This window comes from Perissodus microlepis, chromosome 11 (genome assembly GCF_051167445.1).
Source record: "Perissodus microlepis isolate ML-2025 ecotype Zambia chromosome 11, ASM5116744v1, whole genome shotgun sequence".
Classification (NCBI taxonomy): Eukaryota; Metazoa; Chordata; class Actinopteri; order Cichliformes; family Cichlidae; genus Perissodus; species Perissodus microlepis.
The window spans coordinates 24,991,452-25,005,469 of NC_140471.1; the positions used below are offsets into that span (position 1 = coordinate 24,991,452).

Genomic DNA, 14,018 nt, shown 5'->3' on the forward strand with positions numbered 1-14,018 from the left:
CTTATTTGTAATATTATAATCAGCAAAATCAGCGTCTTATTTACAAGTCTTTAACAGTATTTGCAAATCATAATTATAAAACTCAAAAAAACACGCTAAACCGGAAGCAAAAGTCCTCTGTGCGCTTCACAGCAGCCACCTCATTTGCATGTTCACACACCGTCTAAAAATAGCTCGCAGCGCTGCAGCGCGCTGTCGTCACACACAGTCTCACACACAGCTCTGTTATTTTATATTACAAAGACGTCTTATATTTACAACCACTGTCAGGCCTGACAGCTTTAGCGCCTACACAATTTTGACAAATTTAAGTTAACGGGTCCAACCGAAGAAAGTCCAACTTTTTTGTAATCAATTAACCAGTATCAGACTCTAACTGTATCTGGCCTAATCTCTAAAGTCCCTAACTCAATTTAACAGTGTCCAAAAAAGCGCAGATACCGTTACAAACGGTAAGGAGACTCTAACTCCTAGCTTATTCCAGGATGCCCCGTACCCCACAGTTAAGCCAAACTGAACTAACCCTGTTCGCCGACAGGTCAAGGTCGCGCGTCCACGGCCAGGAGGGAGCGTAACCTCCGAGCTGTGCGCTTCTTAGCAGACTCCAACTGCCGTCCTATAATAATTTATAACACTTTGAAACAACAGTCAGCACCCCAACACAAGAGTCTGACTGAGGCAGGTGCAACCCAGTGGTCAATGGGGACTCCAACCCACAAAATGACCACTCAGGTCCACTCTTATGACCAATTGGGACTCCGACCCACAAAATGACCAATTCCCTATCAAACTACTTGGGACTCCAACCCAATTTCTTAGCAGACTCTAACTGCATTTATTTCTCAGCAGACTCCAACTGCATTTATTTCTTAGCAGACTCCAACTGCATTTATTTCTTAGCAGACTCTAACTGCATTTATTTCTTAGCAGACTCTAACTGCTTCAACTCATGAGATTTTTTTTTCATCAAACTCAAAACAGACATTTACCAGTAATTTCAGTGAGTAGACTTTAATTTTGTCATGTCCAATTTGGCACACTTTGGAAATAATTCAACAGGTAGTGCCTTACCTTTGTATAAGCCGGCTTATGCCCACTCACGTCAGACCACTGGCTTGTGCCTGTCCGTTCGACAACCTCGGACCGTCCAAACCTCCAAAATTCCACCCCAATACCACAGGACGAGCCCCCAAAACTGTTACGGATTCAAATATTGGGGATGGATACAAGAGGAAAAACCACAATAACAACACTGGTCCGGCCGGGTTGAGTCAAACGATGATTTTAATGATCACACGCGTGGGAGATGGACACCGTACGCAGACAGCATCAGATCTCAAAATGGTGGAGCATTGATCAAACTCTTATAGCCTCTAGTGGCCCCCACCTAATCATAAAAGCCTAAACATTCACATTCTTTCTCTCACACAGTGCCTAAGCTACAACCTTGGCTCCCTGTTTATCTGCTCCTGCTGAGATGGGGCAGAAAACTCCAGTATGTTCTGTTCTCTTCTAATCAGACAAATAAGGCGATGACTTCCTGCGAACAGTATTTCTTATAACTCAGCAGTATAATGCATCATAAAACAATATCATTCATTCACAATCAACCAGCAGTCTAATGTAATGCAAATCAGCTTAACAAATGCAATAGTTATCACCTTCTTCTAATTCAGGAGAATAATGCAAACTAAAACTACATAATAATTCACCATCTTTAATTAAGGGTCTAACATGGCATAAAATAATATTATAATCTGACACCATATACACACAATAGCAGCCCCTCTTGCTCAGTTTTTGCATTTGCGCTTGCTCGCAATGTGTTGCTTGCGCTCTCAACATTTCTGCCTGTGTGCGTTCAACTCTTTCTGTACACTGTTATATTTGCTCCACAAAACCAACCAATCACAGACTTGGATGCAAAAAAATCTGGTTTCCAATCAGCTCGAAATGAAGAAATGCAATATCCCAGAATGCATTTCGTCCAAACCTCAAACGAGGCAGTGGCGGAGGAGCGCAGAGTGGCGGAGTTTGAAATATTACTCTTTCTGGATCACAAAATAGACTTTTAAGATATTTTCAGGCGAGAATGGGGCTGTGTAAACTTCAAATATCTGCTCGATTTATCAAGACATCACATGTTTGCAAAAGTGCTGTAACGTTTTCGGAGATGCCTGTTACCCACCAGCTGACCGCACAGCTGGACTGGCCATTGGGCATACCGGGCATTTGCCTAGTGGGCCGATGGTGATTTTTCATTTTTATGTTTGTTTGTTTGTTTTTGTAACGGCATAAACAATGAAAGGTGGTGGATTAGCCAATTGGTCATTATCAACTTTGGGCTGGACCAATTACAATACATCTGTGTTTAGGTGAAAAGGAACGCGATTTGTTTATCGCCCATTTTGCGGCAGAAAGAACATCAGCTGATACTAGAAAGTAATATTAAATAAATTCTAACAACAGCTTAGCAAGCTTAAACGTGCTGGTGTTGTTTAGCGCAACATCTGCTGGTTTCCTCTTTCTGGCGCAAAGTGGGCGATAAACAAACAAGAGAGACAGGACTTGCGGCAGAAAAGCCGATCAGCTGATCATTGATCAGTTTCATGACTGAAGTAGCAACAGGAGAGAGAGGGGGATAGAATGAGAGAAGAAAAGGCAGCTGTGCAACATAAAGGCACAGAATAACTCCAGCTCCAGCCGAAGTAGGAGCCCCACCTATCCCCACAATCCTATCTTTTTCAAAATATTTATTCAACTGTATTCCAAACATCATTGTTATGGAAATTTAATTAGCAAATCTACAGATACAGTGAGCAGTAGTTAACACCTTTAATCCTGGGAGAGAGATGTTCAGCAGGGCACTGACAGCCATCACTGAAAAATGAAAAGCACAGCCCTCTTCTTTAAATACAGGGCCCCAAAGGGAGAGCGAGTTTAACAACCTTTATCTCCTCTTGCAGTGTTAAGTAAAGAGTTCTCCCCTCTCTGAGAGATGTAAGAACTGGTTGTCTCTGCCCAACTGTGTGTGTGCAATGAAGTTGAAACTTTTGTGTCACTATTTTTCGGAGCATAAGGCGCACCGGAGTATAAGGCGCACTAAGCGAAACAAAACAGTCAGGTCAAATTTTACTCAACTCATTCTTCTTGCTTCCTCTACTTCTGTACCATTGATTCATTAATATTGAATTCTCTTGTAACTGCTCTATTCCCATGTTGTTGCAGTATATTAATGACTGACCTCGTATTGTTGATTGGTTCTTCTCAGTTCTTCTCCTGACTGAAGTTTAATCCTCACGTTAACTTTTATTGAGAGGGAAAAAAGTTGGCATTCATTCTCCTGCTTCACTGTGTTTATGTTATGCTAACATAGCCGCAAGGCCCACCAGACTACCTGCCGGTGGCCGATGCCCTCAGCAGTTGACAAATTGGCTGTATTTTAACAAACTGACCAGATATGTGAATATTCTAAAACAACATTAAAAGTGTAGCTGGTGATAGACAAACAGAGTATTTTAAAACTTTACTTAGTTTAGAGCACCGCCACCATTGCCACGTGTGATTTGAAATGCATACTTGGATATCTTGGCTGCCCCAGGTCCACACTACCACCAGTTCATAGAAATCAATTATCTGGGATTGTCCTGTCTTGACTTACTGTGCATCGATACTGAATTTGATGGGTAATGAATTTGATGTAAGAAGGTAGACCATGCTCACCCCAACTAAGGAGTCAGCAACGAGTTAACCCCTTCCTGTAAAACAACACTGTGTTACAGAAATTGGTCTGTTTTCATATGTGGTCCTAAATAACATACTCTCTTATTTATTTCATTTTTTGTAATGTGACCTCAGACTAAACTCTCAAATTAAAAATCATACAAACTTTATGTCACTTAAACACCTGTACATAGTTAAAACTTGCCATTCAGATCCTGATACTTTAGATGGGATCTTTTTCTCTAAAATCATTTATGTCGTAATACCATAACACATGGCTCCAAATTTGCATTTGCATTAACCTCCACATAGAAGTAGCACCACAAAAAGTTGTAAATAAACAAAAGTCAAAAATAAAAATCATCTTCTTTGAAATTTTTAGGTTATTGGTTGTATTCAAAAAATGTAGAAACAAAAAAATGAATTCAGCTTAAGTGTCTGCGTTATACTTGAGTCTTGAACTGGTAAACTGTTTCCACAAATTAATATCAGGCACCTTTAAATATCATATCTTGACCTTAAAAGTCAATTGTGTGAAAATGTCATATAAAAAGTAAGAAATACAACTTAACACAACTCAGACAAGCACACAGCTCCTCCCCTCACTAACAGCTGAAGCTTTTTGAGGTATGACATTTTGACAATTGTTGTTTAAGGATTGTGGTATTGTGTGTATTTTCAAGGTATCAATATGGGGTTTGAAATTCTACTATCATGAAAACCCTAATAGTAGATTATATGACTTACATTACTTTTAGTGTTGGCCATTAATCCTTTTGTTAGTCCGGAGAGAATTAACCCACATGTGAAGAGTTTAATTCAACTCTTAGGTTTTATTTGGTGTTTTTAATCTCATTATCTGCTGCGACCCAACCGTCCCTCCCTGAGCCTGGTTCTGTCGGAGGTTTCTTCCTGTTAAAAGGGAGTTTTTCCTTCCCACTGTCGCCAAAGTTCTTGCTCATAGGAGGTCATATGATTGTTGGGTTTTTCTCTGTATCTATGAAGCGCCTTGAGGCGACTTTTGTTGTGATTTGGTGCTATATAACTAAAATTGAATTGAATTGAATTATTTTATTTTTTTCAGCTCCTTTTTTTTAATCTCACCATCACTAAACTTAGTTTATGATTTTGGCCCTTAGTCACTTGTATATTTTTTTTATATAAATATTATTTTTTCTTTTCAATCATTTATCTTTTGGCAAACAGAGAAAATATCAGACCCTTCTGTCAAACCATCACCAAACCTGCCAGTTGAGGGGATCTCTGTCAGCTTAACCTGTGAAGCTATTGGCTCAGTCTTTACAAGGAACTGGATGAAGAATAACTCTGAACTGACCCCGACTGACAACATGATCCTTTCTGACAATAACAGAGTGTTGACCTTTAACTCTGTGAATAGGAAAGACAATGGAGAATATTTTTGTAATATCAGCAACCCTGTCAACAGTGAAGGAGCTAAATACATCATGATTGTTAATTGTAAGTAATATGCTGTTCAGGCATACAGTTACAAAATATTGAAGAACAAATGACAGTACTGATATGTTTTCTTAGAAGCCATTCAATACCTATTTGATATTTTTATCATTTATTTTACAAATACCTGTTTTTCAGATGGACCAGAAAAAGTTCAGTTCAAAGGTCCAAATGAGATAAATATCAAAAGCACCTTAAAACTGACCTGCTCTGCTGAATCCACTCCAACTGCCAGATTTAGCTGGTTGCGTAATGGTGTAGAAATCCTCAATAATTCTGCTGAGTACATTAAAGAAGAGGTTGAACTTTCTGATAGTGGCAACTACACCTGTCAAGCATGGAATAATATAACTGAGAGAAACTCATCATCAGTGGTGCATGAATTGACTGTAACAGGTACCTGCATGTGTTGATTCTCTTGGATTTTGTAGTCAGTTGATAGACTTCTGGAGGTTTTTCCTTAAAGATCTTTTATACTTATAAATTGAAGATTAATTTCAAGCTCATGAGACAATTGTGTTTTAAATACAGGACTCCATTTAAAGATAGAAAGATGTTTGCCAAAGCCACATGGTGCCTTGATAGTTTTGCCATAACATTTAAACGTTACAAAATATTCTCCATTCAATGATTTCTGCACCTCTTCTGTGTAATAAATTGTCCAATAAATTGACACTGAAACCTGTCCAATGACAAATCAAGCAAAGGAGGACGTTTTTACATGACTATGAGATGATGGAGAAACTCTATTCAAAACAATTGATATGGAAATATTTTTTCGTATTTATACAGTCCCAGAACCATCATCAGGATTATCTGCTGGTGCCATCGCTGGAATAGTAATCGCATGTTTTGTCCTCGTGGCTGCAGCTGCTGGTGGTGGATACTACTTTTATAAGAAAAAGTATGTTGGATATTTTTCTCATTTGTGAATGTGTGCTATCTGTGTATTACTGTCACGGTCCACAGTGGCAGACCGTGTGGAGAGTGTGTGTGGAGGACTCAGGTGCAGACACAGGCGAGGACACGAAACTGAGTTCGAACGAAAAGCGAGCCTTTATTGTGGCTGAATGACAAGGAGTTCAAACAAGGCAGAAGCGCAGTGACAAAACTAAACTATAACTAAACTGGGAAACTGATACTATGATAAACTATGAAGACACAGAAAACCATGACTACGAATACAAAGACTGGCTGTGAAAACATGGAGGGTGGGAACACAGACGACGCGACACAGACTGCCTGAAACACACATAAGGGATGATCAGGGGAAGTGGCCACACATGGGAGCACAGCTGACACACATGAACCTAAAGACAGGACAGGAGAAGTGAAACTACGTATACTGACATTAAATGCAGACTTTCAAAGTAAAACAGGAAATATGGAGACCAGACATGACATGAACTAAACATAACCACGCAGACATGACGCATGAACCAGGGAGACTTAGTACAGGGGGAGATGACATAAACAGCTAAGGAACAAAGGACTAAACAGCAATCTCAAAATAAACTAGATGAGCTAAACTAGGGCACAAATGAATACAAAAGATACATGAAACTCAAACACTGGGTCACTCGACCCAGGACCATGACAATTTCTAGCCATGACACTAGTGGTTAGTTAACAAGTCTTTGTTGTTGTTTTCCAGGGGAACATAACCTTGTATTACATTATTGTTTTTATGTGGACATTAAATGCAAACTAATGACTCATCATCCCTCTTAACAGAGGACCTCTGAAGAAATCTACAAATAGAGACACTTCCACTACAACAGGTTTGTGTGTGTGTGTGTGTGTGTGTGTGTGCACATGTACCTGTTAATATTTACTCCCTAAATTCAATTACAAATATTTTTTTTTCCTTTCTTTTTTTTTTTTTTTTAAGGAGGCAATGCAGCTTCCTCGAGTCAGGTAAAATTTTTTAGTTCTTTTACATTCACCAAAGTATGCAACGTGATAAGTTTGACTATAAAATGATCATAGATCCATGATCTTTGACTTTTATAAATGCAAGATACTTTTATACCTGTTGATATGTATTAGTGGCTACATGGTTTGTGAAAAGGACAGTGTGGGCTGAAACACAGAGCCTTCCTCCCCCATCTTTCTATCTCAGCTAACACTTGTTTACCATAGTGCTCAAATTCAGACTTTGAACCTTGTCAAACTCTAACTTAAATTTCATGTAATGGATTGATAGATATGTCAGGTTTTGGTAATATTAACCAAAATACTGTATATGTTTAATGAATACATTTAATTTATTTTGATGTAACTGAATAAAAGTTTGAACCTAAAGTATATATAAAAAAAGATAAGATCCCCTGTATTTCACAGTATTCTACTCTGTTTTTTCTGTAGGAGTTAAACTATGCAGATGTCCGTTTTTTCCAAAAGAGAAATGACGAAAGAGTTCAGATGGGGTTACAGAATGAATCCTCAAATCATGCCCAGGTTCAGGCAAACAACAGGGCTCCTACAGCATCCTCCCTTCCTACATATGACGCTCATGTGCACCGAGTGAGGAGGCCCGCCCCTCAGCCTGATCCTAATGCTTCAGAAACCTATGCTCAGGTTCGTGTACGCTGAGTGTACTGGATCTGATAGATTCATAACCAAGCAGGCTAGAAGCAATCAAACGTGCACGTTTCTCTCACTCCATTTATTGTGGGCTAGCTTGGACTTGAACTCCTGAGTCAAAGCACTTTAAAAGTAGTCAATAATCAGCCAGCTCTGAAATTTATTGCCATGGGAACAATGTTTCCATTGTAAACACCATATTATAGCTTTCCCGTCCTAATGTTCAGCATTTTCTTTGTACAGTGCAAAGTGCAGTTATCGGAGCAGTGATATTCTTTTTATTTGATTCAGATATTTATCTGTCACAGGTTTGTTGTAATATGTTATCATGTGATTTCATACAAGATTCTTATTTCTGGCTAAAAGTAGTAGTGAAGTAGTAGTTCCAGCAGCTCTCCTGGATGCTACTTGATGATCAGTTTGACAATTCATTAATGTGTCATTACCTTAGTTAGACTTAAGATTACTTACATAGATTGAAGTAAAATCCACTTTCTCATCCCTGCAAATGAAAGGTCAGGAGTGGCAATAACCAAAAATATTTCTGTTTTAAAATAATTGAAAAAGAGTTTGAATGATTCCAGACTTTCAAACTTTTTCCGGTACTGTTGAGCAGGTTTAGGGAAACCATCCATTGCACACTAGACAACAGCCTGGATCACATTTCAGAATGCTTCTATGTCTTTGTTTAGTTACTCTGATAAATAATAATACGTGCTTCAACATACTCCCATATCATTTATTATAAATGTTATGACTTTGGTACAAAATATAGGCACATTTTAAACACAATATTATCTTTATCAGGGGACTGTAGATGTTTTCCTGGCACAAGTGAACCTGTGTGTTGAGTATAGTTATTGATATGTGTGATAACAATGAGATACTTTATCATTTAAATCCCTTCAAAGTGCCTAGATGACTTGTATCATCTTCAAACTTGTTGCCATGTTTCTCTTGTATATAAACAATAACAGATATAATAGATAACTCTGCCTAAATGCACAAAAACAGACAATCATCATCAGCTATAATGCAAAATTTAAATCCATCATCTCTTTGATAAAAAACACAGCTTATTATACTACACTGGTCTTCCAAAAAAACAAACAAAAACAAAAAACTGAATGAATAAATAAAATCTAGAAGCAGGTCATTCAAACTGCAATGTATATCTCATACTATCGTTAATGGGTAGCCAGTCTGCTCTCATACAATTATTCCTTCACTATTTCCCACCTGAGTTAAAAGTGTCAAGTGCAAATAAAGTACAAAAATAAAAGAAATAGTGTATTGGTGTATTGCATCTGTTTGGAAATGTGCCTTCCCTTGCTCTTTTTGCTGCTTAGCTGAGGTTTTTTTTTTTTAGTACAGAAGAAATGTATTATTTTAAAAGCTGCGTATTAAGATGTTTCCTAGTTTTTAAAAAATGAAAATGTAATGTATAATGTGCTATGTGGAAATTGTAGGGATTTTTTTTCTGTTCCTGTTGTTCCTGTTTTCCATTCTTTTCTGTCTGTGTATTTCCATTTTTGTCTGAAGTGTTCCTGCCATTTAATTCTGAAAAACCCAGAAAATTATTTTCTACACAAAACTGTCCACTAGTTCTTCCTCGCTAATTGCTTCCTCTGCCAATATATATCTCAATAGTGGAAACATAAAAAGCGCTTAATGATACTGTAGTGTCTAATGTGACAGTAAAGACATTAGATGCAGTAGAATTGCACTGACACATTTTAAAGTGTCTTTTTAGCAGAATATCCCACTTGAGAGTAAAATATAATAAGAGAGTTTTACTAGAGATTTAAAGTTCTTTCTTGTTTTTTAATGTTGAGTGAATTGAAAACAACAGTCAACAACTATATGATTTTTGAATTGAATTGTGAATGAAATGAAGAAATCATATAAAAAACATCTTTTACTTTGTGCTGTAGCTGCTGTGGAAATGTATAATTTTTTTTTTCTTAATAGTGTGCTTTATATACTAAACTAATTCATTTGCAAGTAGGCACTGGATCTTAGTGTGTTGCTAAGGATTGTGTTTGAAATCACTTAAGCAACAAATGCATGATGGAGATGACATTTGTCCTTTTCTTCGTGCACACTGTGTAACAAGGATATTGGTGTATTTAAAGAGCAAGGCTTCAGTTAACAAATAAGAGTAGTTTGTCTAAACTCTGGCCTTAAACTCATTCATTGTTTAACTGTTGTCAGATTATAATATTATTTTATGCCATGTTAGACCCTTAATTAAAGATGGTGAATTATTATTTGCATTATTCTCCTGAATTAGAAGACGGTGATAACTATTGCATTTGTTAAGCTGAGTTGCATTACATTAGACTGCTGATTTATTGTGAATGAATGTTATTGTTTTATGATGCATTATACTGCTGAGTTATGAGAAATACTGTTTGCAGAAAGTCATCGCCTTATTTGTCTGATTAGAAGAGAACAGAACATACTGGAGTTTTCTGCCCCATCTCAGCAGGAGCAGATAAACAGGGAGCCAAGGTTGTAGCTTAGGCACTGTGTGAGAGAAAGAATGTGAATGTTTAGGCTTTTATGATTAGGTGGGGGCCACGAGAGGCTATAAGAGTTTGATCAATGCTCCACCATTTTGAGATCTGATGCTGTCTGCGTACGGTGTCCATCTCCCACGCGTGTGATCATTAAAATCCTCGTTTGACTCAACCCGGCCGGACCAGTGTTGTTATTGTGGTTTTTCCTCTTGTGCTCATCCCCAATATTTGAATCCATAACACTGTGGACCAACAACACTTGTTATTCACCTTTTCTATTCAGTTCACTTAAGTTACAATTTATTAATTCTGTGTGTGCAATCTGTACTTTGCTCATTGTTGGTTCTCTGTGTGAAATAATAACTTTAGCTTAGAGCACATTAAACCATGAGAAAAAACCCACTCCTATCTTGGGTGTTTGTCTAGAGGTTATCTCAGTTAGTTATCATTAGTTACCCATTACTGAAGATCAAGCTACATTTGCATTTTCCCTATAAGTGTTTTACATCCATTGAAAGCTGATGTCTTTTTTTTTCTGCCACATGCCGAAATTAAAGTGTAATACATGTGTGACCAGTTTGCACCTGTTCACTAAGCAGTGCAATGATGATAGCTGCAGGTTATTTTTTTTATGTATCTGTAATAATATATTTGCTTCTTCAAATGAATAAAATACTTTTTCAATTACTGAAGTTTACAGGGCATGTTCTGCTTTAGTGACCCTTTTGCTTCTTTCTTAAAATGCATGCATAAGTCACATGTGTCTCTTTGTTTGTTTTTGTTTTTCCAGAGATGAAATGACACGGTAGTTGATGGATGGTTGGTTATGTCAAAGAAGTTCAGAACAGGAACATAAATATCTTCTTGTTCGCAAGACCCAAAGAAGGCTGCAAATGAAGAGCAAGTTAAAAGTGTGACTATACTGTTTAAAGTTTCTCTGATGTTTGTGTACTTAGTTAAAAGTTATAAAACAAAAGACGGAGAAAATATTAAAGTGCAACTGAAGGAGGAAGTAGTTGTAGCGTAATTATACAAAATTAAATTTTAGTTCCAGGAATGAGACTTTGTTTTACCTGCAGCAATAAATTCAAAGGTCATTGTGCATAAAATACGTTGCCTTGCCAACTAATGTCATCACAGCAACAAAATCAAATAACAGTGCAGTAAAAGTACCTGTTAATGAAGACATGATGTCGGTTACATATTACACATGTACACATGTGCATTTACTTAAATTTGAAAGTGGAATTATACCACAAACTGACAGATTACTGAGTATTTTACGTTGAGCCCTTTGTGTTTTCTGAAAAGTGCTACCTATTTGAACACATATGATATTTAACAACTTATCTTAGTGTCTGACAGCTGGGAAGACTTCCCTACTAGTAACAGAGAACTTGTAAAATAATAAAACATCCAAAATAATATTAATAATAATAAAAAAAAAACAAAAACAGAAATAAGTGCTACATTTAGTATTTTAATTAGATGAGTTTCCTAGTTTGTAGTTTATCTTTTTTGTAATTATAGACATAAAATTTACAGTTATGGAGGGAAATAATACCTCACACATACAGACACACACAGTGAGGTTGAGAGAAGAAAAAATTGAGCAAGATTTGCAAAAAGAGGATATACAATGTTGAGTTGCTTCATTACCGTATCATCACCAGTGCCGGGCTTACTGATAACTCTTTATAGCCAGAAATTCAGGTCATTTTCTGGTCATACATTTTATGAAGACCTTATTTAGAACTAGAGGGAACCAAAAGTAATAAAAAAGACTCATGTGAGACAGTGCCATCTGGTGTTTTGAGGAATGTGAATAGCAATTGTGCACTTTTTGCTGGTTCATACTATCCTTTTAATAATATTGGCAAATCCATACATTCATAGAATAACAATGAGCACAGCATCACCTCAAAACTAACTGTAACTAACTCTATGAAACATGCACATTTGTTCTATTTCATCATCAAGGACGTTAGGTTAAAAAAATAAAAACATTTGGGAAATGTGGGTGTGACTGTAATGTGCACTGTTTTACTAAAAGATTAAGATGTTAAAAACTTTATATGAGAACATTAATAACTGATAAACACATTAATGTGCTGCTATCATTGTGGAAATATTTAGCACATTCAGCTCATATTAAACAAATAAATAATAAATAAACATTAATAACAAATAAGCTGACAGGAGGATTAAAATGCAACACAAATAATAATGCTGCACGCAAGAAGACGGAATGCGCTATAAATTTTATCTGTTAATTAATAACCCGGCCAAAAGAAAGAATATAGATACTTCCCTGTTTCTATTAATTATTTAAAAACCACAGGTATTTATTTACTTATTTTTCCTGCAATTTTATACTTCATATATTTTTGCATGATCAAGTAAAGTAACAAGTTTGTGGCCAGTTAAAAATCATATTAGACGTAATGGTTTAGTTTTACAATTTAAGTCAAATCAGTGTCATTAGGTGCTGATAGTGTCTCAGTAGAGCCAAAATGGTAAGGCTATAATAAAACAAGCTTTAACAAAATAGCCTGTTGTTTTCATTTTGTATGTTAAATGAACTTCTCAGTTTATATCACAGAGGTTACAGTATCAGAATCCAAGTCAGCACCCCTCAAACCCTCCCAAGAGGAGGACATTCAGTGCTGCATTTGTGGTGGCCATTGTGCTCAACTTAACTTTGTCCAAGTAAATTAGCTTATATGCCACAAACGTTTGTTTAACTAAATATGGTTTCTACTGTAAATAATTTACTAACAGGAACAAGAACTGAAGGAGTTAATGAGCATGCACAATCCAGCAGCAGCACATGAGGAAGTATCAGTGGAACATGGAAGGTAACATTAACTGAATGACCTTGGCCACAAACTTTTGACCAATATAATAATGAGTGAATGTGTTTTGTCAGTGAAGTCTTCTGGTGCTTCCTCCGCATGAGGTGAAAATAAACAGAGTGAGTGATAATGGTACAGATGAACACTGTGCTCATGTCTCTTGTTTTTCCTACAGACGCTTTATAACACAGAGAACCGTGGCAGCAAGTGTCGCTTTTGCTGTGGCTGCTGCACCCCTGTATCTGCAGAATTTGCTGCAAATTCTGAGGCTTCCTCCTCCAACAACCAATAAATATTAACTTGTTAAGCTTTTTATTATTATCAACATACTGTGTTTATGGAACAAAGTCTAAGACAGTATAGATATATATCTGGATCTGGTGACAAATTCATGGTACTGCTTAGCATTGCAATGTTATAATAAGTAGTGATAATATTGAAGGAACAGAGGATACTCTGTTTATTTAAAAATAAATACTTGTGGATTCTAAAGTTTAAAACTTTATTTCTTTGCCTGCATCGATGTTGTTGTCATTTCAATTCAGTTTTATTTATAGCTCACCAATACACAATAACAGCTGCCTCGAGGCACTTTATATTATAAGGTAAAGATCCTATAACAATACATAGATAACTTCCAGAATCACACGACTCCTTTGAGCAATCACTTGGTGACAGTGGGAATCAAAAACTCCAGCAGAACCAGCCTCAAGACCACTACTATGTCATAGTAAGACATATTAGTGGTGGACAAGCCGAGGAAGACGGCCATACTGATAGATGTAGCGATACCGAATGACGATCATAACATCAGGAAGAAGGAAGACGAAAAGCTGGAGAAGTACCAAGGGCTCAA

At 36.9% G+C, this 14,018-nt stretch overlaps 1 protein-coding gene across 1 annotated transcript in view; it reads left to right on the forward strand.

Annotated features, from left to right (window-relative positions):
* The window catches only part of LOC146377974 (cell adhesion molecule CEACAM5-like), a 28,245-nt gene extending 14,791 nt beyond the window's left edge, over window positions 1-13,454 (forward strand). Inside the window, exons 5-11 of the mRNA XM_084942636.1 lie at window positions 4,930-5,202; window positions 5,338-5,595; window positions 5,998-6,103; window positions 6,934-6,980; window positions 7,091-7,116; window positions 7,567-7,779; window positions 13,338-13,454. Of these exons, the coding sequence (XP_084798762.1) occupies window positions 4,930-5,202; window positions 5,338-5,595; window positions 5,998-6,103; window positions 6,934-6,980; window positions 7,091-7,116; window positions 7,567-7,779; window positions 13,338-13,454 (1,040 nt within the window). The remainder of the gene's footprint in view (window positions 1-4,929; window positions 5,203-5,337; window positions 5,596-5,997; window positions 6,104-6,933; window positions 6,981-7,090; window positions 7,117-7,566; window positions 7,780-13,337) is intronic.
* The last annotated feature ends 564 nt before the right edge of the window (window positions 13,455-14,018 follow it).